Source organism: Nylanderia fulva, unplaced genomic scaffold (assembly GCF_048542155.1).
Source record: "Nylanderia fulva isolate GAGA-0341 unplaced genomic scaffold, ASM4854215v1 Scaffold24, whole genome shotgun sequence".
In the NCBI taxonomy this organism is placed as follows: domain Eukaryota; kingdom Metazoa; phylum Arthropoda; class Insecta; order Hymenoptera; family Formicidae; genus Nylanderia; species Nylanderia fulva.
In genome coordinates, this window is record NW_028190304.1 from 803,557 (window position 1) to 828,666 (window position 25,110).

General features: G+C 28.9%; 1 protein-coding gene across 3 annotated transcripts in view; it reads left to right on the plus strand.

Annotated features, from left to right (window-relative positions):
- for (cGMP-dependent protein kinase for) overlaps nucleotides 1-23,307 on the plus strand; it is a 49,116-nt gene extending 25,809 nt beyond the window's left edge. For 2 of the 3 annotated variants that reach the window (XM_029306885.2, XM_029306886.2), the window contains exons 2-10: nucleotides 1,538-1,704; nucleotides 18,354-18,573; nucleotides 19,687-19,750; nucleotides 19,897-20,069; nucleotides 20,421-20,567; nucleotides 20,918-21,364; nucleotides 21,652-21,951; nucleotides 22,110-22,172; nucleotides 22,246-23,307. In XM_029306885.2, coding sequence (XP_029162718.1) covers nucleotides 1,538-1,704; nucleotides 18,354-18,573; nucleotides 19,687-19,750; nucleotides 19,897-20,069; nucleotides 20,421-20,567; nucleotides 20,918-21,364; nucleotides 21,652-21,951; nucleotides 22,110-22,172; nucleotides 22,246-22,411 — 1,747 coding nt within the window. In that variant the 3' untranslated portion in view covers nucleotides 22,412-23,307. Of the gene's footprint in view, nucleotides 1-1,537; nucleotides 1,705-4,540; nucleotides 5,856-18,353; nucleotides 18,574-19,686; nucleotides 19,751-19,896; nucleotides 20,070-20,420; nucleotides 20,568-20,917; nucleotides 21,365-21,651; nucleotides 21,952-22,109; nucleotides 22,173-22,245 lie in introns of those variants that run through there. The other variant, XM_029306887.2, reaches the window with a different exon arrangement.
- The last annotated feature ends 1,803 nt before the right edge of the window (nucleotides 23,308-25,110 follow it).

The following is a 25,110-nucleotide window of genomic DNA, read 5'->3' on the forward strand; positions in this document are numbered from 1 at the left end:
ATCTGTCGATTTATTTGCAGATTTTCTACGTCTGTTTGGTAATCAGGTATATGAAAAGGACTAATGAGAGCCAGGCGCAGATATTAGGCAAAATTGTTTTTACATTTTTCTCGAATTATTTTGAACGTGTCGGTCCTTTCTTTGGGTCATCCTGATATCGATTAATAAAATACAATTTATTATTTAATTAATATATTCACCGGAAAATATTTATATATTATATTTATATTATTTATATTATACACGGGGAATTTTCTCTTAGAAATTATTCTGAAAATCATGATAATCATAGAACTATATGGAACTGGAAGAATTTTATAAAAGTTTCTCTAATAATATTTATCACGATAAAAATATTAATATCTATCACAATAAGATATAAAATATGTTCGATTAATTTGATTATGTACATAGTAAAATTTACTTTGTACATATTAATATTTTTTATTGTGGTAAATATAAATTGGAGAAACTCAAAATTCTTCCAATATCATATTGTCCCATGATTACTACGATTTTCAGGATAAATTTTCGAAAAGAAAATTTTCTCCGTGTGTTTATATTATTTGTATTTATATTTATATCATATTTATCGAAGTACAAATGTAACTGAGATATAATTTTTGTACATAAAATATAATATAATTATGCTGAATAAATTTATATGCAGAAAATAGATTTTGCTCTCAAAACGGTTCTTGTTATTTTTATTACAAATAGATGATTATTACATGTGAATTGATACGATTGAAACATATACTTAATCAATGCTATGCTTAATCAATTATTAATGACAACATAAATTCAATTAAAATATTTTACTCTGAAATTAATGATAATTACGCACGAATGACTTTACAATTATAAACGTAACTTATCGAAGTATTTAGAGAATTTTTTAGCACATATTTGTGCTCTCTCTATAATACAGATTCACTCTTTTAGATCGAGATTATACATATAATTATTTTAATATTAATCTCCACTCTATTATTCTCTATTATTATTACATAATTATTTTAATATGTATATTAATTATTATATTCTATTATATTATTACAATTCTATAAGATCTTTTTTTTTGAAGATAAGATTTAAAAAGTTCAGATTTATTTGAGATCTGCAGTTTAAAAAAAATGCATTATTTTTTAATATTTTTCTACTACCATATTATCATAATTCCATAACATCTTTCTATTTGAAGAATTTCTTTGTTAAGAAAGCTGCAGCTAAAAGATTTTTGCAAGTTATTCATACACATGTAATTATATAAAGAAAACGCATGATACAATATTTATCAAATCTGACGCGCCTTTTACTTTCTTTATATATACTTGTAGATAAGATTTCTATCGCGTTCGCGTTATATTTTACAGTTGATGAATATCGTATCATGTTTTTATAATTACATCTACGAATATAATTTGCAATCGACTATAAAGAAAAATATTATTTATTTTCTCATTTTCTCATAAGAATATTACTTCGTTTGATGCAAAGAAGAGAAACTTAATGGCGAATCTGCTTCTGTTTCTAGGTCTCGCGAACTAATCAAGACTGCCATTCTGGACAACGACTTCATGAAAAATTTAGAACTCACACAAATCCGAGAGATCGTCGATTGTATGTATCCTGTTACGTTTCCGGCTGGTTCAATAATTATACAGGAGGGCGATGTCGGCTCTATTGTATTTGTTATGGAGGGTAAGTGAATACAATCATATATACATCTTCATGAAATAGGATAGTTTCAGCGAAATAATATTCTGATATATGTGTATCTATTGTGTGCAATAATAATGCGCGAAAATATTAATAAATAATAATATTATATAATAAACGTTAACTTTTTTGACATAAAATTTTATTTTATTTTATTTAGTAAATAAATATTAAATAAATATTAATAAATTATTGTATGTATGTTTAAAAAATGAATTACTTCATAAAATTTAATTAATTTATTAATAAAATGAGACACAGTGATATATATCTCCATAAAGAAAGTAAAAGATATACATATATTGGGATACCTATATCTTTAAAAAAATTCGGCACATTTTATTATGTGTTGACAACCTCAGTTGTCTGGTAGATGATGTTAAGGATAAAAAATATAATAATATATTAATTGCTATTTTAAAATCAATGTTTCTCGCACTATATTTGCTCATCTGGAGCTGCGCGAATAAATTCGCGTTCCCAACTTTTAAAAAAATTATAAATAACGTTATTAGTTGGATTTTTCGAGATATATCTCTTACATTACAGGGTGTCTCTAAATTTAGTACAAAACTGATATAGGTTTTAGAACACGAACAAGTCGAAAATGTCTAATAAACATATATGCCTGAATTCAAACAATTTCGAAGTTGCATAGGATATTAAAGTTGATTTCGTAAGAAAATATAAATTGAAATATGTTGTAAAGCAATTAAAAATGAGACGATTAATTTGCGCCCAAATCAACCGTGTACACTCATCACTACTTCAAGTTTACGTCACATTTTTTTAAAAGTGTTTATTGTAATCAAAAATTTATCTCTATCAGGAAGATTAACTTAAGAGCTTCGCATTTTTTGTTTGAATAATCTTTTCGTGTCTAGATAAAAATATTAGCGTTTTGTAGGATTTCTCTGCTGCAAAAGTATTTATTTCTGCATACATAGAAAAAAATTGCAAACTAGTTTTATGTATAATAATGAGAGTCCAGTTGCAAAATAAGGAACTTTGCTATTTTAATTGCACAACGCTCGTTTTAATTATAAAATTGAAATTAATTTTGCCGGAAGTCGAATTCCGAAAGAAGAAAAATTTATATCGGAATAATCGGGTTTATTTATTAGTGCAACATTCATTAATCTTTGTTGATAGTTATCCGTGGGATATTAGCGCAAAGTCGGATTTATGTAAACACGATTATACGAACTCCGACATATAATTCTCTTTCACCCGGAATTCGATTTCCGCCGAACAAAGCACCGATGCGATTTCGTAATAACTGACGTGCCGTGTCTTACTTTCACAACAAAAATACGTGTCGTCCGTCGATTTTCTCCCTTTTTTCTCAATTCATCCGATTATTAGTGTTATCACTCATCCGTGTCGGTTGCAGTCACGTAATCACGTTTCGTACACCCTATATACATACACAATACATATAAAACGATCCATATTATTCAGCATAATATTATTTACAGTTTATACGAATAAAATATCTTTAATAAGGTATATCTTTTGGTATGCGCTTCTATTATCCCAGGTAGGAATTTTGTCTGGAAATAATCAGGGCTCCATATATTCTTTTAAAAATATTTCTGGATTTCAGGTGAAAAATCTAACGAGAACCTGTGAAAAGTTTGCCCAGCATTTGTAGAAAAATTATTTGTAGTCTAACTAGGACCTATAATTTTTTTAAATATTTGCTTGATTTGTATTATAATTATTTCTATAATCTAGATTATTCAATCCGGCTCCATATACATATAAGTGATGTATTTTGGATTTAGATAGATACTTCAAACTGGATCTTTTTACCTAGGCTCTGTATTTAATCTCGGCAAATCGAGGCAGATTTCTACCTGGAATTACACCAAAATTTTAAATGAATGTATTTTGTTTTATTAATTTAAATTAACATATTTAAATATTTATAATAAAAATTTATATATTTTAATTTATATATTATTATATATTTTATTATTTAAATGTATATATTTATTTTTACGACACAATTTTAAAGATTGAAATTAAGATTTATAAACATTGACAAATGGATGCATTAATATTTTTTCGTTTACACACACACACACACACACACACACACACATATATACAAAAATAAATATTATTTTTACATATCTGTCAAAAATTGTTCAAGGAATATAAATTCGTATACATTTAAATATCTAGAATTAAAATTTATATGACAGAATTCATTTATATGACAGAATCAAAAGTATAAAAAATAAAGTGATAAATTAATAGTCCTTCGTTCGTGCACACTTAAGTAAATATAAAAAACAAAAATGTTAAAAAAATTATTTCAATTTTATGTACAGTTAATACAATAGAAAAATTTTCTCTCTTCTTTTTCTTAGATTATTTTTTTCATATTTTTCTATATTTATATATAAAAAGTATTATATTCATCCGCAATGATTCATCTGTACTTAATAACCGTAACAAATGTTTGTTATAAATTTTACGAAATAGAAAGTTTCGAAAGTGTTGCAAAAATTAAACCCGAAAATTCAAAGAAATACTGCTTTAATAAATAGCTTGCATTAAAAAAGCTATAAAATCCATCAGCCTCTCCAATTATTCTAAATTTATAATAATGACAAAAACTCCTCGAAAAAATGGCAAAAATGCGTAAAATCAGTCTGCTGCCGAATTAACACGCAATTAATAAAATTACCATAGGATCCCCCTCTAATATCTCGCACTCCCGGATCTTCGCGATCATAAAAAAGATCGCGGCGCGCTTTTATTAGATCGTGGGAGCGACTGCGGGGGCGAAATGAGAACCACTGTCCTTTCTCTCCTGACTGGTGGTGGGAGCCTCCTGCGAAGGAGGGGGTCTCTTTCTTTTTCTCTCTATCTCACACGAGCATGCTTTTCACCAGTCGCGAATACTGTCAGTGAGCGTCAGACGACGCCGCGCGAACGTTATCACGGTGTCCTCCTTCGACAGGATACCGTACAGCTCGTCGGTTCCTTTAAAAAGGACCGCCACGTGTGCGACAGATTTATTTTGATTTATTTACTCATTTTTCTTCGCGCGAAAGTGATATGAACGTGTTCGGCCGAGGGCAGCGTCCCGTCGACCTCAGAACCCCGGGGATATTTTGACAGCTGTCAAACGGAGAATGGCCACCGAGCGCGAAAACGGTACCAAGTGCGTCCTGGCCGAGAATCTTCGAGGAAAGACCGACGATGGCCGGAGATGATCCGGTATTTCCCGCCGGATGCTGTCGCGAAACGGATGTTGCGAATGAGCGACGTGCGGTGCTCGTCGAATTTATTTCCTAGTTCCCAACGGAGGAGTCGCTCGGAGCGGTCGGCTCTCGAAGACAGGATTTTTTTTCCCTCGGCGATATCATCTAGAAGAGACTCTCCTGGATGCTCCCTTCTGCTCTTCGAGCGAAAAAAAAAACTTAAATCGCCAAAGGAACTGTCAAGAATGCGCCCACCTGTTGCGCCTACCTGCTGCGCCCACCTGTTGCGCGTCTAAGAGACATTACTAAACGGAAAAAAAGGAGGAAAAATCACGTTAAATTCCGAGCGATGATCGGCCTGTGACCTTTGCGCGCGTCCAGGAGTCCGAGAAAAACCAGCGGCGAAAGTCTACCACTTCTATATAACTTCTTGGAGACCTTTCAACTGATTAATAAGGCTCCGGGTCATGAAGGTCCGGAGTTATCCGGGCCGGGCGGTCCTGGAGGACCCGGAACTCCTGCTGGACCCGGATGCGACCCGGGGTCGCGCCATGGAGCTGCTCTACGAGGCCAGCTGGCGCGAATGCGGGGTCAACTGGGCCAGCAATGGCGCCGGCAAGGCTTCCGCCGGGCATCGGCAGCAGGAGGACGAGCGCTTCGACCTGGGCTCTTCGCAGCTCGAGGAGTCGTCCCCGAGAGTCGGCGACGACGACGCGCGCTCCAGGGGATCCAGCAGCACCGACACGATTGACAGCGAGTGCTCCGAGATGAATCAGCCGCCGCGGTCCTCGTCGGGCAACGCTCAGGCCGGCTTTCTCATCCCGAGACCGAGGCTGATAGTCCCGGTCCACACCTACGCGAGGAGAAGACGCACCGGCGCGCCTCAGCCCGCGAAGAGGCGGCAAAGATGCGAAGGTATTTGCTTTGCGGCGCGGAAACCCGCGGTTTTTATACCCGACAGGGTGAAAGATCGTATTATCGACGTGTTGAGGCGTTTTATTTTTTTTTAACGCGGATAATAAAATTTTATATTTAACATTTTTTTTATTTTAAATATATTTTATTATATATTGTATAAATATATGGTATAAATAAAAAAAATTATAAGATTTATACATATAAAGTACAAAAATTTATATGAAACTTACACGTAAATTAATATTAATTAATTAATAAAATTTATGTAAATTAAAATTACATAATGAGGATCAAAATGAAAAATATTAATGAATATATGAAACAATAATATATATAAAACAATAATTATTTTATTACTTACTACAACTCAACGAAAGTAAACGGGTTATGTATCAACTAGCTTATCAAATGTCAATGTTACGTTCACACTTTACGTTTGGCAATACTATATATAATACTGTAATATATAATTCTTTGTTGATAATAATTAGAAAAAATTAAAATATCATTGGCATTAATAATTTTATGCTTAATTTTAACGCTATATTATTAAGGATACATTTTATTATTAGTGAAATCTACAGTTTAAATTTCGCCTTTAATCGATCATTTTTGTAGATATCTTTTACCTACTTTCTGTGAGTAAAAATGGACTTGACCCGGAAACAAGGCATCTTTTTCAAACTTGTTTGAAAGTTGACAAGTCTTTTTTTAAATTACTATTTGATTTTAATTTTTATTTATTCATTTACTTTAACAATAATTACATATGATAACAATTTTATTGGAATTTGTGAAAATATAACATATAATTTTCATATTTTATAAAGATTAATTTTAATTTTGATTAACACTAATGTGAACGCTATCAGTGAGATATAGTCTTTCGCCCTATTTCTCGAGAATAAATAAACGTCAGCACAGAATGTACTTCGTATATAAAGTGATTATGAAATCGCATGCATACTTTATGCAAATCTCGACTAACAAATAAAATTTGTTCTTCTTGACTTCACATTTGCATGAAAATCATCTTTCTTCAAGATCTTTAAATATTTTTAAATATTTTAATATTTCGATGTTTTTCTCTAATTTTTAATTTTTTAAATTTATTTTTTATTTTTTATATAATTAAAAATTTCATTTTTAAATTTAAATTTAATTTTTAATTTAAAAAATTAAAAAATACAAGATTTTGTTATCTGTTCAAAAGAACATGTATTATAATTTTCTTTTTAAATAATTTTCCTTATTGCCGCACAGAAAATTTATTAACGTAGATATTGGATGTTTCATATAATATATATTTAATTATATGTTTTCTATTATTTATTTTATTTATTTATATACAATAAAATTATACATATATAATTTTCCATGTTTTATATGTATAATGCACGAGGCACATAAAACTAAATAAAAATCGAGTTTTATTGCAAATTATACGTCGTCTAAAAATATTAAATAACATTTTAAATAACATTAGACTGATCAGACGGTAAATATAGCAGAAGTGCATTTCTCGAAAGAAGTCATGCACTTCAACAAAAGAAGAGAAAGTACGCTGACTTCCGAGACACTCTGTACATGGTTGCCGGACGTGGTTATGTCTCACAATTAAATATGTATACGAGAAAAGATACTCGTTTATATAATTGCTCCGACATATACGGAGAAGGAACGTAACGTGAGGCGAATCACACGTACACAAATACATATATGTATGTTATACCAGGGTTGAGTGAGTTAATGATTTTTTAAAAGTAAGTTAAGTTAAAGTTAGTTGCTATAAAATCAATTTAGTTAAGTTAAAAGTTGCGTGAAAAAAATTAACTAAAGTTAAATAAAAAGTTAACTTTTAAAAGCATATTAAATTAGAATTTTGTTTGTTAATTCTTAAAAAATTTTTATAATTACAAATAGCAAAGAAATTTTGATTTTTATTATATACTTTAATTTAAAAATAATACGTATTATAACTTATAAAAAAACAATAATTGTATTCAGAGATAAAAAAAATTTAACTTGAGAAAAAAGTTAACAAGTCAAAAGTAACTAGTTGAAGTTAAAAATGGATACATTTTAAATTAACTAAACTAAGTTAAAAGTTATGAATCTTTTAACTTTTTTTAACTTTTAACTAATTAATTAGTTCTTACTGAACCTTGGTATATATATATGTATATATATATAGTATGTACATCTACAATTTTCTTCAACGCGCACTTGGAAAGAACAAAGGTTTCGGGTATATACCGATGTCAAGCTGACCTCGATGTAATATTTTTCAGAGCACGAAACCGGATTATTCTCGCGAAATGGATTCTTCGTTTGCTTGAGAAAAGCGATTTTATCGTTCGCTTTGTACACGCAATCGTGTGCTCGCTTTTTGCTACATATGACACGTTTCGGTGTTATACAATATGGACATACCTGAAGAGACTTTTTACACCATTTACACAATTATAATTTATCTCGTGTTACTCGCACCGTGAAATCGCTCAACGAAAATCAATAATACATGACACGAATAAAATATTTCCTGATGTTCTTTTAAAATATGATTATTTTTAATCGTTTATCACTCACTGAAAAAAATGGTTACTTGACTAAATCTTTCAAATTATTATTTTGTTAATTAGACATACATATTGTACATATAGTATTTAAATCAAATATACGTTTTGTGTGTGTTAATATGTTATATTTAATTTACATATGTTTATATGTTTAATTAACAAAATAATATTTAGTTGAAATGTTTAATCAAGTTAATAATTTTTAGTGTCATTTATAAAATGATAATCGAGGTCTAATCTCTTTTTCTCTATTTAGAGACACTATATTAAGTATTTTATTTTTTATAGATTTTGCAATATGGGTAATATTTTAAACCAGACGAGAATTTTCCCTTAAACACATTTTGAATTTAAACGTACGACAGATACTTTCGAAACTTTCTATATATAATTTCATATTCATGTAAAACCTATCAAGCATTTCATACAATATCAATTATCGACATAGTCCGAAATAAATCACGTTATAACTTTTACCAATTTTCTCTATAAAGCAAGCCTTGCTGCATTTATATGTATTATATATGCTTGGCGTGTTTATAAATCCATTTATGGAATCATGTGTCATAATCAAAATCGTATTTTAACGTCTATAAAAAATAATGAAAGGCAAAGTTAATCATTGCCATTTCATTAAGTTTATTTTCTGAAATCTATGAATTTAAATAGACTGAGATGCTAAAATTTATTAACATATTCAACTCTAATTAATTTTAAAAATATTATATAGTGAAAGAGTTGTATAGATTAGCTATGCAGATTATTTAATAATTTCGTTAAACATGTTGAATTGTTCGGATAAAAAATTGAGAATCTGTCATATTTTCCATTTTAATGATTTTCCTACTTTATGGAATATTTTAAGAAATCACTCCCGCTTGCTAAGTTGGATTCTTATCAACGTTAATGCCGCTTTGAAGTAGATAAAGGCAAAAAAGTGTATACAGACTTTATTACTTTATTTAATGTAACACTTCATGAAACGTACGTTTCTAACATTATAGATAAACGCGTTCATTAAAGTGTGGAAAAATTTCTTAACATAGAAAACAATCATTTTCCCGCTCTTTCAAAAAACAACAAGAATTTTAATTATTATTCCAATATAATAGCACAATAAATAGGAAATGAAAAAAATTAGCAACAGAAAAGCAATAAATAAATCTTTGTTTGATTGTGTTTGAGCTGATCGATTTAACAGGCAAATATTAAATAAGATTATCAAATTGAAGAGAATATTTTCCTAATAATTCTAATTTAATATTTTCAAAATAATGAAATTAGCCATTTGTTTTTAAAAATATTTGAAATGTTATTTTGCTACAAAATAGTGGATATAATTAAAAATTATATTAATATATAAATATAGTAATAAAAAATATTAATAATAGTGTTTAATTTAAAAAGCAAAATACATTTCTCTAATACGCTGTACAAAAATGTTTTTTTCCGCTGTGCTATTTGTCCCTCACTTTCTTTCTTTAAGAAGGAAAGGATCCAGATGTGCACCAAAATATTCAACAAATCGGAGGGCATCTGGTTTTGAGGGCCGCCCAGAGTTAAAAATGTCAACAGCTGCCGCGACGAAATTTGCTTCTTGTCTTGAATCCAAATAATCAAATTAATCACACCTTCTTCTCTTTTTCATCCATTTATTTATTCGTGCACACGCAATAATTTCTTCATTAATTTCTTAATTATACCGGTCCAGGACGAGATAGAAACAGTCGATCTGGACGAACAAGATTCACTCTTTAGTGTTCACATAATAATAATAATGATTACAGGTGGAAATGATATAGGTATAAAAACTTGTGGAGAGGCGAGATAAAAATCATTTATATACCGGACGTACATATATAATTGCGACTGTCGCGTATTTCTTACGGATAACTCCAATTAAAAATTAAAATTATATTTTATACTCACACACAGAAGATTATTATTACGGTGTTATGCACGCGAAATCGCAATCTTGGCGTTCTTCGAGTGACACAATCCTTTAATTGCTATGTTAGATCGCGCAAATACGATGATTTATTTTTGTCAGAGCATTCTTGTGTATGATGCACAAGTGCTGCCAGCAATACCCAACCGCGATCGTCATTAATTAAAATTATAATTGTCGGTAGACTGCAGTGAAGTGTGTCTCTTTGTCGCGTGGGCCCTAACCGCAGAAATAAATTGTCTTGTCCCCTTATCGAGTCCGCTTGACAGCGTCGAAGGATCGTAAAGAGCGAAAGAATCTTCTCAGTGATGCCTTTCCGAGGCAATAAAAAATTCATACCTATTACAATACGCCAATATATGTGTTAATTCGAGTATATTTGGCAAAAAAAAATTCCCTGAGAATTCCCTGATAAAAATGAAATTATAAGGAATATTAATTTAAATTTATTAATTATTTATTTATTTATTAAATAAATAAGGAGTACCTACTAATTTTATTTAAGTATGATCTATTAAAAAATTGAACAATTTTCTATGAAATTTATATAAGATCTTGATATTAAAAATAGATTGTCAATTAAAAAAATCTTAAATATTTTGCCAAGATATGTTAGACATATATTTTTTAAGTGCTAAATAAGAACAAAATTAACAAAAGGACAATTTTGTAAAAAATTTCTTAAATCTTAATTAAATTCCATGGGAATTCCGAATTCCTTGATTTTTCAAGGTTTTTCCTGGAAATATACACTCTGTTTAAGCAACATTTTAATTAAAAAATAGAGTTGTTCCCGTTTGAGTGAGACACTTCACCGATCAGCTGATTCGCGCTTATCCGATGAGTAAGAAGAAAATGAGAAGAATAGAAGGTTGCGAAAGACCGCTAAATGTTTTAACAGCCCGATTTCCACAATCGCGAGTGTCCCAATTCAACATCCTGTTTTACGTGCTTTTTACGCAAAAAAGAAAGAAGGAAAAAACCGTGACTCCGCTTGCAGTCTTAAAAGCAACAATGAAGTAACTCGGTCGAGGGTCTCACTATGACGTTTATACTGACCCTCAGTAGCTGCATATATATATATATATATATATACATGTATGCGGTGACGGGTTCTCTTTCTCTCTCTTTTTCGCTCTATAGCTGTTAAAGTTATATTCCGGTACTTGGAAACTCGTTTCGCGAACTTTTGTTTACAAAAAATTCCACCGAACGAAAGTGACAGATACCTCAGAAATTCCTAAAATTATTCTGAAACTACTACATTTTTTTATAATTAATTCTTTATTTTTCTCCAATTAAAATTATACATATGCGATCCTTTATTTTATTTTATTTTTATTTTATTTATTTATATTTTATTTTATATTTTATTATATATATATATATATATATATATTTAATTTTATTATTTTATTTATTTATGTTTATATATAATATGCGATCTTTTATTAAACATATTAGATGAAAAAAACTGTAATTTAAAGTGAAGGAATTTTTTAATTCGTGATAGAAACGATTTGAAAATCGCTTAATTTCCATGATAGAAAATTTCGGAGAAAAAAATTACACCGGTCGAATTTTTACGCAAAACTTGGCTGTTTCACGCTTCAAGGCGAGGCCAAACTACCTGAGTAAAGTGAGCAGGAGGAGTTTGGTTACGCTGCTTTCGTCTAAAGTAAAACTTGGCGAAGATATGAGTGAAGCATAAACTCTTTGTCCTGTTACGTCGTCATGCCAGGTCTTCCATTGCATGTTTTATACGCATACTCGCACATATACGCACAATTATGTACTTGACATATACGTATATGTGTATGTGTACAAAGCTCATGAGTTGTATTCAGTGGTTCTCTGTCCGAGCCTGACCAGTATCACTTGTAGTACAAACGGGGACTTATATGCAGGACGATACTCGCGAAGGAGGATTCTTCCTATCTCGTTCTCTGTTCCTTTCTCTTTTTCTCCGCCAGGTCTGTCAGTGTCAGGTATACATATGTATATTGAGCGAGCTTCTTTGTTCGACGATTGAGAATGTCACGAAGTGTGTGGAAATCGATTTTGCAAAAATTGAGATTTACTAGAAACGAGATGAATTTAATCGACATATATTTTTTTTTACTTTGTGACATTTTGTCTTTATACAGGATAACTGAACAAACATATATAATATATGGAATACACACTGAAAACAAATTTATTAAATTAACAAATATTTTGTTCAATACTGTCAAATGAATCATTTATTTGACAGTATTGAAATAAATATTTAGAAGAATTAACTAAATTTTTTTTAGTGCACCATCAAATTTTTTGGCCAATTTGGATTTTTCCACAGTGAAAATGTCAAGACGCTAATCATTTTCAAGTTATCAATGATTAGAAAAGAAGACACTCTGTTTCTTGTAAACTTTATGAGTTTACTTTAATAGAATTTTAATTTTAAAGCAAGTTTTTTTTCCAGATTGCTTTTTCAAATTTCAAATTTTGCTTTGTATAAACAATTAGGTTCAATATTTGACTTTAAAATCTATTGGATATTGTAATAAAAATATTAACAAATAATTCAGAATTTTTTGGATTTTTTAAAAGTCTAGAATATACAAATAATTTAGGATGAACTTAAAAGACCCATTTTGTGTAATAAAAAAAATGATGCTGACAGAGGAATATTTAAATTGGAGCATTTTTTAATTTATTATTGGAGCTATTTTTCTAAAAGTATAAAAATACCTATTTCGAAAGCAAAAAAAACTCGGAAAATAACAGCAATTAAATTTATTAAATTATTACGATAAAAACAAACATCTATTTATTTCTGCAATTTTTTTAAATATCTTATATGGCCAAAGATGACTTTTAAATGTTTATAAAGAATCATTAGCATTCTGCTTTAATTAAAATATCGATATCATTATTTTTTTTTCGATGATACAAACATCTCGTTGAAATAAAAGATCGATAATCGATATCGATGAATTAACGCGAGGTGATACAAAATAATGACTAATCGTGGCAGTGATTCTTAGATTATACAACGTATAATCAGTGCAATATTTATTAAACACGAGCCGTGCGCGTAATCAGCTGTTTCGGTGGAATGATATGATGACACGTCAGAAACATCCGCGTTTTAATATACATATATAATATAAATGGTTTCGATTTTATTTTGCAAAACGCGTCGCGATTGACGCATCTTTTATTCTTGCGAAAGCGATAAAATCGAGCTGGCGACTCTCTCGACTTTTGTAGCACTTACATAATTTATCATATACAATACGCTGTGAATGCACAAGTTATTTGTAAATGTTTAATGGACGGTGATGCGCATAAAAAAAGAATATAATCTACGTGATCTGCATAATCCGCCGACACTCGAGGTTCCGGCTCGCGAAACGCGATTTACAGGGTGTCCTGAAATTCTCGAATCGCCCGTTTGTGGGAGATTTGTCAGGTTATTTGGAGATGATTTTTTCAACAAAAATGTCGAGATGCCAATAATTGAAAATAGAGGGTTCTTCGCAAATTAAGCCTTGTGAAAACAAAATATTAACAAAACCTTGTTCTTAAATGAATTTTAAATAGTTTACTTCAATAGAATTGTAATTTAAGGCTTAATTAGGAAGATACATGATAGCAAAAATTGGGAATAAGTAAAATGATGGTCTCTCTCGACATTTTTTTGTAATTAAATTTAGTATTGTATCATTTTTTCTTTATGGGAAAATACTTGAATTATTATTACATAAACATTGTGCAAGTATAATTTAATCGTTTCCAATCTAATGTAGTTTTATATAAAACACGATATTCTTTTACATTAATTTCGAAAAAGATTTATACAGAAAAAAATATATCGTGTTTTAAAACTACATAAAACTACATTAGACAAAATTTAAAAAATCACATTAAAAAAATAAAATACATAAAATGGAAAAACGAAAAATCGTCTCCAAATAATCCCACGAATTTTCCTTTAAAAAGGGATGCTCTCTATTTTTTCAACAAATATTATTTTTATTTAATTATTTATTGGCTATTTATTTAACCATTTATTTTGCATTATGTCATCCTAATTAACCGATAAAAAAATCTGTAATTATTTAACTTTTTTTTTCATATATGTATAGTAACCCTTTGTTACTATGAATACTTAAATTTTAGTAAAGAATTTTTTTTTATTCTGTATAGCCAATAAATAGTTAAATAAAAATAATATTTGTCGAGAACAGACAATCCAGCATTCCCTTAAGCCTTGATCCGATCTTTACGGAACACCCTATATATTAAGAGTTCATATTTTATTTATTTCTATTCGGGCTTCATGCATTTATTCTACAGACAGCTTTTGTACGAATCTCTTTTTGCCGAGGAAATAAAATACTTTTATGCAAGATAACTGTAATTAATGGGAAGAAGTGATTTATCGGCGAGTCTGTGTGCTTTGGGATGACGTGAAGAAGAAAGAGAGATAATGAATTTCTGAAGCGGTGGCTTCCATTTATCTGCAGATCTGTTTTTATTTTTTCTTACGAAGACTAATGTGCGGATAATTATTATGAGGAAACGTCCGACAAAAATTTGCTCTTCAGATTCGTATTCATATACGTCTCTTGCTTAAGTCTTTTCACCTGCAAATGCATTTTATCTTTCCGGTGCACTAGGCATTGATAACAATTGCAGGAAACTTTTGCAATTGATGGCGAAGTGCGTTTAATCTCCTGGCATCTTTCGCGCTCCTGATTTTTTTTTCGCCAGAACTCTCCCGTTGTTCCTTCATTAGTGTTGCATTATGTGCACTTTCCAAAGTTTATAACAACGATACGCACGCGAGCACTACGATCAACATTCTCCGAGTTTTCCAAGCTTTCGTTATGCGTTGTATACAGATAGATCATTTTGTAATTCCATTTATAAATATATTATACATTTTTATATATTAATTTTTGTATATATTTTTATATTTATTTTTTATATATATTTATTTTTATATATTTATATATATATATTTTTGTATATATTTTTCCATTTTATATTTAGTATACATATATTTTTTACATATATTATTTATATTTTTTAGAATATATTTTTATATATATTTTGATACATATTATCTTATTAAGTTTTAATTATTAATTTAAATTTTAACTAATTTTGTGTTATATTTCAATCATTTATTTTGACCTTATCTTATCATCTTAGATTGATACATAATTACGTTCTAATATTTTACTTAATTCTAAAGAAAGATAAAACGATACTAAGTTAAAGAGTTTCGATGAATTAATGGATCAACTTATGGATATCTAATTATATTTCGTGATTCAGTCAAGGGAGAAATTACACGCTCATTTGTAATATTGATGAGACACGTTAAACAATTTCAATTTTTTAATTTAAAATTACATCTTTTTAATTAATCTTTTTCTATATTTTAAACTTTGATTTAAATTTTAATAACTTAATAATTTTATTAAAAATTTATACAAAATTAAGTATCTAATTTATATTATTAAAAACTATATTTTTATTTTATTTTTATTTAATAAGTTTTATTCAATATACAAATTAATAAAATGAAATTTTTTGCATTTAACATTGATTTATTCAGCCACTTAAAAATAGAAATTTGTATATAAAAAATATGTGTAAAATAAGAGAGGATAAGATGCCTGAGGCTCTTCTCGGAGATATAAAGAAATCTAAGTGTCATGTCGTGACATCGCTTAATTCAATGGTTGATCCTTCGATGGAAAAGGATATGATCCAACTCGCAAGATGCGAAACCAGTTCGGGATCTTTTGTATGACTCGTACTAAGCGTTATGCGCGAGAGGAAGTGAAAGCAACGTTCTCGGGACAATACGGCCATGGACTATCTGTCTCCTGTCGCAATGTCGAACTCGCTCAAGTCCTGGCGAACGATAGGATAACGAGAAGAAAAATTCAGGTAGAGGAAACGGGCGAACAATCAAAAAGCCAGGCGCAGAAATTGGCCGAGCAAACTTGTTCTAAAATCTCCTTCATTTCATCTGAACGTTTCAGTTCTTTCTTCGGACCCTACTTCAGCAGATTAATTAACAAAAAAATAAAAAATCAAATTGAATACTTAATAAAACGTCGCTAGTGATATTTAAAATAGGAACGATATATTAATTTCGATCCAAACTAGCCAAAGAAAATTTTTATTTTATTTCCACAACGTTTCGATCATCTGTTTTTGGTCCTTTTCAAGTGAGAAACTAGAATGCTACAATTAATTAAGATTAATAAAGATAAACATTTTGATGTTAAACGCAAGAAATTAAGATTTACATACTTTCTTAATAAAAGTGCAGTTAGTTGACACTGTTGTCATTATTAAACAATGTGATTATATCGGAATTTTTGAAACATTCTTATTAATCTTAATTAATTGTATCATTCTAGTTTCTCACTTGAAAAGGACCAAAAACAGATGGTCGAAACGTTGTGGAAATAAAATAAAAATTGTCTTTGGCTATAGTTTGGGTCGAATTTAATATATCGTTCCTAAAAAAATAAAATTTATGTATCTTTTAATTTACATTCCCGTCTTTGAAAGCCCTTTATAAATTTCATCCTTTAAGAAATGATAATCCAAAAAGGCAGGTATTAACAATCGTGAAAATATAAAATATAAAATTGGAGGAAATAATATAAAAATTTGTGAAAGAAAATTGAAAAAATTACTAGCAAAAATTGTCTCGATCTGTAATTTTCTATTAAAGTTACTTTATACGATTTACGATAAAATCTATTTGTAATCTTACATTCTAATGTATGCGTAAACCTTGTGTCATATATTTTATGTCTATATGTATTTTATTTTTTAATGTGGATTTTTTCTATTCTATATATATTTAACGATATATGTAAATAAAACTCTTCTTCGAATTTTTCTACAAACGTACATTATGTGGTTTTATATAAAATTATACAAAATATATCTAATATCTAATGTGGTTTTATATAAAACACGATATTTCTTTCTAGATAAATCTTGAAATTAATGTAGAAAGAAATATCATGTTTTATACAAAACCCCATTAGATTGTAACCGATTAAATTACACTTGCATAATATTTATGTAATAATTCAAGTATTTTCCCATAAAGCGAAAATGATATAATATAATGGAATATTAAGCAGACAAAAATTACTTATACATATATTTAAAAAAATATATGATGTACATATATTTAATATGATATTTAAATCTTTACACAGCGAGTTCTGCAACAGTACATTAAAAAAATGTAAGCAAAGAATATCAAGTAACGCGATAACATTTGAAATGATAAAAATTGTATAGTCAGTATTTAATTTCTTCGATACTATCTCGGCTGACTTAATACAATCTGAAATAAATCCTTTTCAGAGGTTATCGAATCCTTCTGAATGTCGCAAATTATAATAGTTGCTAAAATGTTAGCGTGTGTTTGAAAAAATAATTGTAGTGACTCCATTTTTTTATTCTTATAAATTTTATTTTTATAAAGCACATCGACGACATTTCGACGACTATAGTCCAACTTTTACGAGACGAATTAATTTTAATACCAGTCTCGAAGTATACAATAGAGTCTTATTTTACCTAAAATTTTTAACGAAAATACCGGAAAAATTAGGGAATTTTTTTTGCAAAATTTGAATAGAAATAGATATCCTGTAATCTGAAAAATTTACATAAGTTGATAATTTAATTTTCTTCTCCTGTAAATAAAATCGATTAAATGTTGATTGAAGCGCTTAAGCAGCGTTTTGATGTGCTACAGATAAGATGATAAATACGTATAACATTGAAGATTAAATTAGATTTCAATCTGCAGGATAAAAAAATCTGCCACCGTGTATTTCAAGAGACTTGGAATTCACGTCAATAAAATTTTCCAATCGTTGTGTACTTTATACATGATCACATCTCTGATTTCTCATTTCTTTTCAGAGGGTAAGGTCGAAGTATCGAGAGATGGCAAATATCTCAGCACTCTGCAACACGGCAAGGTTCTGGGTGAGCTCGCGATTCTTTACAATTGCAAGAGGACAGCGACAATTACTGCGGCGACTGATTGTCATCTCTGGGCCATCGACCGACAATGCTTCCAAACCATTATGATGAGGACTGGCCTCTCCAGGCAGGCGGAATATACGGATTTCTTAAAGAGGTAAACCTTATAGCTAATGATCGCGGGAATTTTTAGGAATTTTTAGGGAATTTTTAATTAAACAAAATAATCTTTTCTATATAATTTTACTTTTATTTAGCACTTGAAAAATATATGTCTAATTTAATTTTTGCGATATTTAAGTTTTTCAAATTTTATGCACGATTTTTTTTATCCACGATCTATTTCAGTATCACGATTTATGTAAATTTCATAAAAAAAATGTTCAATTTTTTTTTAGGTAATATTTAAATAAATTAGTACTCCTTATTTATTTAATGAATTATTAATTTTAATAAATTAATATTCCTTAAGACGTTTATAATAAATTATATTTTGCTTTCTATTTTTATTTTATATATTATATTGCATATTTTTAGCGTTTAGATATGCAAATGTCTATTAAAATATCAAAGCGTTTGTTTTTAGTAAAAGTGTAATTTATAATTAATTGCAATTAATGAATTGATTCTTAATTTTCTCTCAATTTTATCTGGAACTATTCTTTTCATTAAGAAAGGGAAAAATAAAATTCTACATTGTTTTTATAAAAGCATTAGTTATTGTGAAAGTCAACGTCATTCTTGCCGAAAAATAATTACGTTATTAAATCTTAAAAATGTATGGAATCATTACAATTAATTAGTTTATGACGTGTTAATTAAGCTTGCGGTTATATTCATGACAATATTATATTAACAGTCTATAATATATTAATATAATATACAATAATATATATATATAATATATAAATTTGTGTGCATAATATAATATAGTGATCAATTTTTACGTAATCTCTCATTATAAGAAATTATGAAAACAATAAAATAATTGACAATTAGATGCATTAACAATTCGCAGAGATTTTTTTATATATCCAAGTCAATTGTATAAATATAAATGATCAATGTTTTGCTGTATGGAAAATATTTCACTTTTATATGCAGTATTATCTGCGATCGAAATCGGGAATTATAGCATTCTTTGTCTAGAAAATGAAAGGAGTATATTTTTACATAACAATTAAAAATTTTTTTTACTCTTTTTAAAAATACTCTTTACGAAAATCATATACTAATTTACGTTTGAATAATGCAAAATTTCTGTTTTCAGCGTTCCGATCTTTAAGAACCTACCTGAGGAAACCTTAATCAAAATTTCAGATGTTTTAGAAGAGGTAAGATGTTCATCTCTTTTTGACAAAACATGCATATTATTATTACATATTATTATACAATATTATACATATATATATATATATATATATATATATATGAATTATTATTTATTGTGATTATTAATTTTGTATTCTCTCTAACGCAGACGTTTTACAATAATGGCGACTATATAATAAGGCAAGGGGCAAGAGGCGACACATTTTTCATCATCAGTAGGGGACAAGTACGTGTAACCATCAAACAACCCGATACAACAGAGGAGAAACACATTAGGAGATTAGGGAAGGGCGACTTTTTCGGCGAGAAAGCTTTACAAGGGTGAATATAATTAATAATTTAATTTTTATTTTATTTTATTTTATTTTTCTTGTTCATTTATCGTTATCAAGTAAATTTATTATCGACTATTGAATACATTTAAATTGTAAGATTGTATTAATGTTTTTATAATTGAAAATTTCTTATTTTTTGTTATACATATATTCAATATTAAAAGAAATTATTACTACTCGAATATATAAGTATTTTATAAATATAAATATATTTAATAAATATATTATATATTCATACATATAAATATAATAATAATAATATAAATATAATACAATATATTAATTATACATTATAAATATAAATATTTATGCATATAAATATAATGTATTTTTACAGAGATGATCTCAGAACTGCTAATATTATTGCTGATGATCCAGAAGGAGTAAGCTGTTTAGTTATAGACCGGGAAACGTTTAATCAATTAATTTCATCCTTGGACGAAATCCGAACGCGATACAGGGACGAGTTGGTGGAACGTAGGAGGTAAATATAATTCTCTTGCTAAATATACATCTTTTGTTAAATGTGAAAATTAAGTCCTCCTTATATAAGTATTTTACAATTGATATTATTATAACTACATGCATTATATTCATTCCTATATATAAATATTGTATTTCCACGCTTGACATTAGGATGGGAGAATAACTTTACGTTTCAAGTAAGTTTGACGATAGAAAATAAAAAGACATATCGTATTAATGAAGATTTATCAATATTTAGAGTGCAAAATAAATCTAGTTGCGACTTTGCAAGCATACATTTGATTTTTTTATGACAAATATGAGAGAGAAGACGAGAAAACATATATTGAAATCCGACGATTTCTTCAGATTGAACGAGGAATTCCGGGATGTACGGCTGCAAAACCTTCGGACCATCGCGACTCTCGGCGTGGGTGGTTTCGGAAGAGTCGAATTAGTTCAAATTGCCGGAGACGACACGCGATCCTTCGCTCTCAAGCAAATGAAGAAGGCGCAGATCGTCGAGACGCGACAACAGCAACACATTATGTCGGAGAAGAGGATCATGAGCGAGGCGGACTGCGACTTCGTAGTGAAGCTCTTCAAAACCTTCAAGGATAGGAAGTATCTCTACATGTTGATGGAGGCTTGCCTCGGCGGCGAATTGTGGACCGTCCTCAGGGACAAGGGGCACTTCGACGACGGCACCACGCGATTTTACACCGCATGCGTCGTGGAAGCATTCGATTATCTGCACTCCAGAAATATCATCTATAGAGATCTTAAACCAGAAAACCTGCTTTTAGATAATCAAGGGTAAAAGTGCATTTATATGATAGTAGATATTATTTTTAAAAGATAGGAGAGACAATAAACCCTGATATGTATATATTATATTTAAAATATTTATATTTATTATATTAAATATTAAATTATAATATAAATATAATATATATAAATATAATATAAACTAAATGATATACTTAATTATATTATTAAATTAAATATTATGTTAAATATTATATATTAAATATATTAAATTGACACATGTATCGTGCACATATATGTGTATCGTATTTTAATAAATTAATTTTATTTTTCAGATATGTTAAACTCGTGGATTTCGGTTTTGCTAAACGGTTGGATCATGGACGAAAGACATGGACTTTCTGCGGTACACCAGAATACGTGGCACCGGAAGTCATTCTAAATAAAGGTCACGATATAAGCGCCGATTATTGGTCCCTCGGTGTTCTCATGTTTGAATTGCTTACGGGTACACCTCCTTTCACCGGTGCCGATCCAATGAAGACGTACAACATTATTTTGAAAGGAATCGACGCTATAGAATTTCCCAGATCCATCACACGTAACGCGATGGCGCTTATCAAGAAGCTTTGCAGGTATAAATACATTATACGAAGTAAGTTTTTCTTTATTAAAAAAGTATTCCATCTATTTGATATATCTATAGTATAGCAATATTTGTAACAATATATAAATGTCTGCGATGTATAAATGATAAAAGTCCATGCGTTAAATGATTCTATTCTATTTCTAGGGATAATCCAGCAGAACGTCTCGGATATCAAAAAGGCGGTATTATTGAGATACAGAAGCACAAGTAAGCAATATTTCGATTTTAACACTTTAAAAGAATATTTAAAAAAAATTTTATCTCTATGGATTCCTTGCAGATGGTTCGATGGTTTTAACTGGGAGGGTCTCAGGACGAGAACTCTGGAACCGCCAATACTGCCACGAGTCCAGAGCGCTATAGACACTACAAATTTCGACGCTTATCCGGTTGATTCCGATCCACCACCGCCCGATGATATTTCCGGTTGGGATAACGATTTTTAACGCAAAAAGTTTAGAGATCATTTAATATTCGCATTTTTTTATATAATCACTTGGCAGAACAGGAAATCATCAACAGTACATCACGATTTCTCGATCATACGAGACAATTTGGCGACATTTCTGCATTTATATTTATACTTCTCTCATAATTACGTGATACGTCGATATTGCAGTTGCATTTTTGTCATGTTCTTACATCTTTTTTCCTATTTCATACGATCAGTTAGAACGAAGGGAAAACTGCACTGTGATAAAATTTAGGATTTATAATTTTTGGATGACATAGATGTATTAGCAAAATTTAAAAGGGAAGGTTCGGATCCAAATTTGCATATTTATGTCTAGTGTGCGTTTCAGAAGTAAAGTATCTTCTCCCCAGTGTTATATATTGTAATAGAATACTTATGCAAGTGTCAAGTGCCATTATTATTACCTCGAAAAGGTAAAAATTCATACACGTTCATACTTGTGCTCAGAAAATGCGTAAGAAACAGTCAGCTCAAGTCCAAGGGACCTCTTGCCATCCATAATTTAGCTTGTCAGAATGTGCTTATAGATCAATATAGATCATCTATCAAATGTTAAATTTTTTACGGCAAGTTTTCATTGTTGTTTGATTCACGCTTTAGAGTTTATTATTAAATAATTATATTTTAATTTTATATATATATGTATATGTGTATAAATATTATACACATACACACACACATATATATATATATATATATTCTTGTATATAATAAATTATATCATACAAATTTTAAATACGAAATATATATTAATAATAATAATTGAATTTTATAAATAGCAGTTGCAGGTATGACTGCAAGAACCAACTAAATTCACTTTCTTTAATAATTTGTAATATTTAATAATTCTTGTAATAAACAATTATATATATAAAAAAGGAGAAATGAATTATATATAATAATCTTGTAATTATATTCACAAAAGCATTACGCTTTGATTATCAACATTCTGACTATTCAGTATAATATGTAATGAAACTTTTCAATACAATATCTGATATTGTATTTTATACATATATATTAATTCCTTCAATATTGAAAAAATTTATTTGACTGGTTCTTTTAGCCAGGCCTTCAATTGTATTATATGTTCACACACACATATATATATGTATATATATAGATATATATGTGTGTGTGTGTATATTATCTGTTAATTTCTTCTTTGTGTATAAAAGTCTATCCTGGAAAATACCAAATAAAGTGTACGAGTATTATTAGGGTAATACTACGATATTTTCAATAAGTACAATTTAACATTCTATTACTAGAATTCCTTTATTCTGAAATCTCCTCTTCATTTTTATTTTAAAGTATACAAAAAATGCAATTTGCGCGCTATCTTTTACTTGCTTTCTTTATATATAATTGTATGTGACAAGAGAGCAATATAAAAGAAGATGAAAAGAAAAATCAAAAGAAATTTATGGTATTACAAAAATACAAACCTAATAATTCTCTTACACTAATAACGGATCTAATTTAAAGCACAAAAGTGATATATCATAGTTTTCTTTGTAATAGTTGCACGAGTAATTACAGGCCTAAAATAAAAAGAATGCTATATATATGTTGCTATATACATATAAAATATATTTTATATAAAACAATCAATTTTTTCTATATGAAAGTGTATCTGGTTTTACATACTAAATATTTGTTTCATTCCATTCATTTTAGATCTTGATAAAAATATACTTACTCAATACCTTTTGGTAAAAATAAAGGTTTAATTTATAATTATAAAAACAAATGCTTATTTCATTTAAGTAGGACAGCGACATTCAAACATGAACACTAGGAAGCGATATTATATTTTACCTGATTTTGATTTAACGAAGGTGTTGAGACAATCAAAAATTGATTGTCGCAATCTAAAAATATAATCTCTTTCTCCTAAGCTTAAGAAATGTCACTTTTAACACATAATTATTCCTAGTGTCAATTTTTATTTCCCAAGCTTTTTTTTATTCTTCTTTATGGTTTTATGGGCTTAGAAAGAATTTGCACAGTTGGTGAAAGTTCCCTATGAGCCATGGAATTATATTACGCTTATATGTAATGAGACACTTTTCTGATGGCAGTCTTCAAAATTAAAATTTTTCTGATAATTTGTATTTTCTTAATATTCTTTTGCTTTTATATTAATTATGTTTCTATTAACTTTTACTCAAAGCTTTTTCTGCATTTGCAATCATTGATTTTTAATGTTAATTTCATATGAGATTTATTTTTGTAATATATTAAAATAATGGAGATTAGATTAAATATAATAATTATAATTACAAAAGATAATAGATTTCCACATCATGAGATATTATAAAACTGATGTGCTTTTTAAAGTGGTTTTTCAGAAGAAAAATTTTCATTTTGAAAGCTTTTATTATTAAAAAAGTATTACATTTGCATCTATATTGTGTCATTAACAAAGTGCTATAATGTGCCTTCCATCTCATCATTCGACTTTATGACTCGACTGATGAAAATTGATGAGATATCTACACAGAGAAAATTTTAGAATATGAATTTCATGAAAAACACATTCCCTTTAACAATGTATTCATTATAAAACTGAAGTGACTGACAACAACATTAAAATATTTATTATTATACAAATTATAAATTATGCATTCTATTGTTTAATTATTATACATTTGTTTACACAATAGT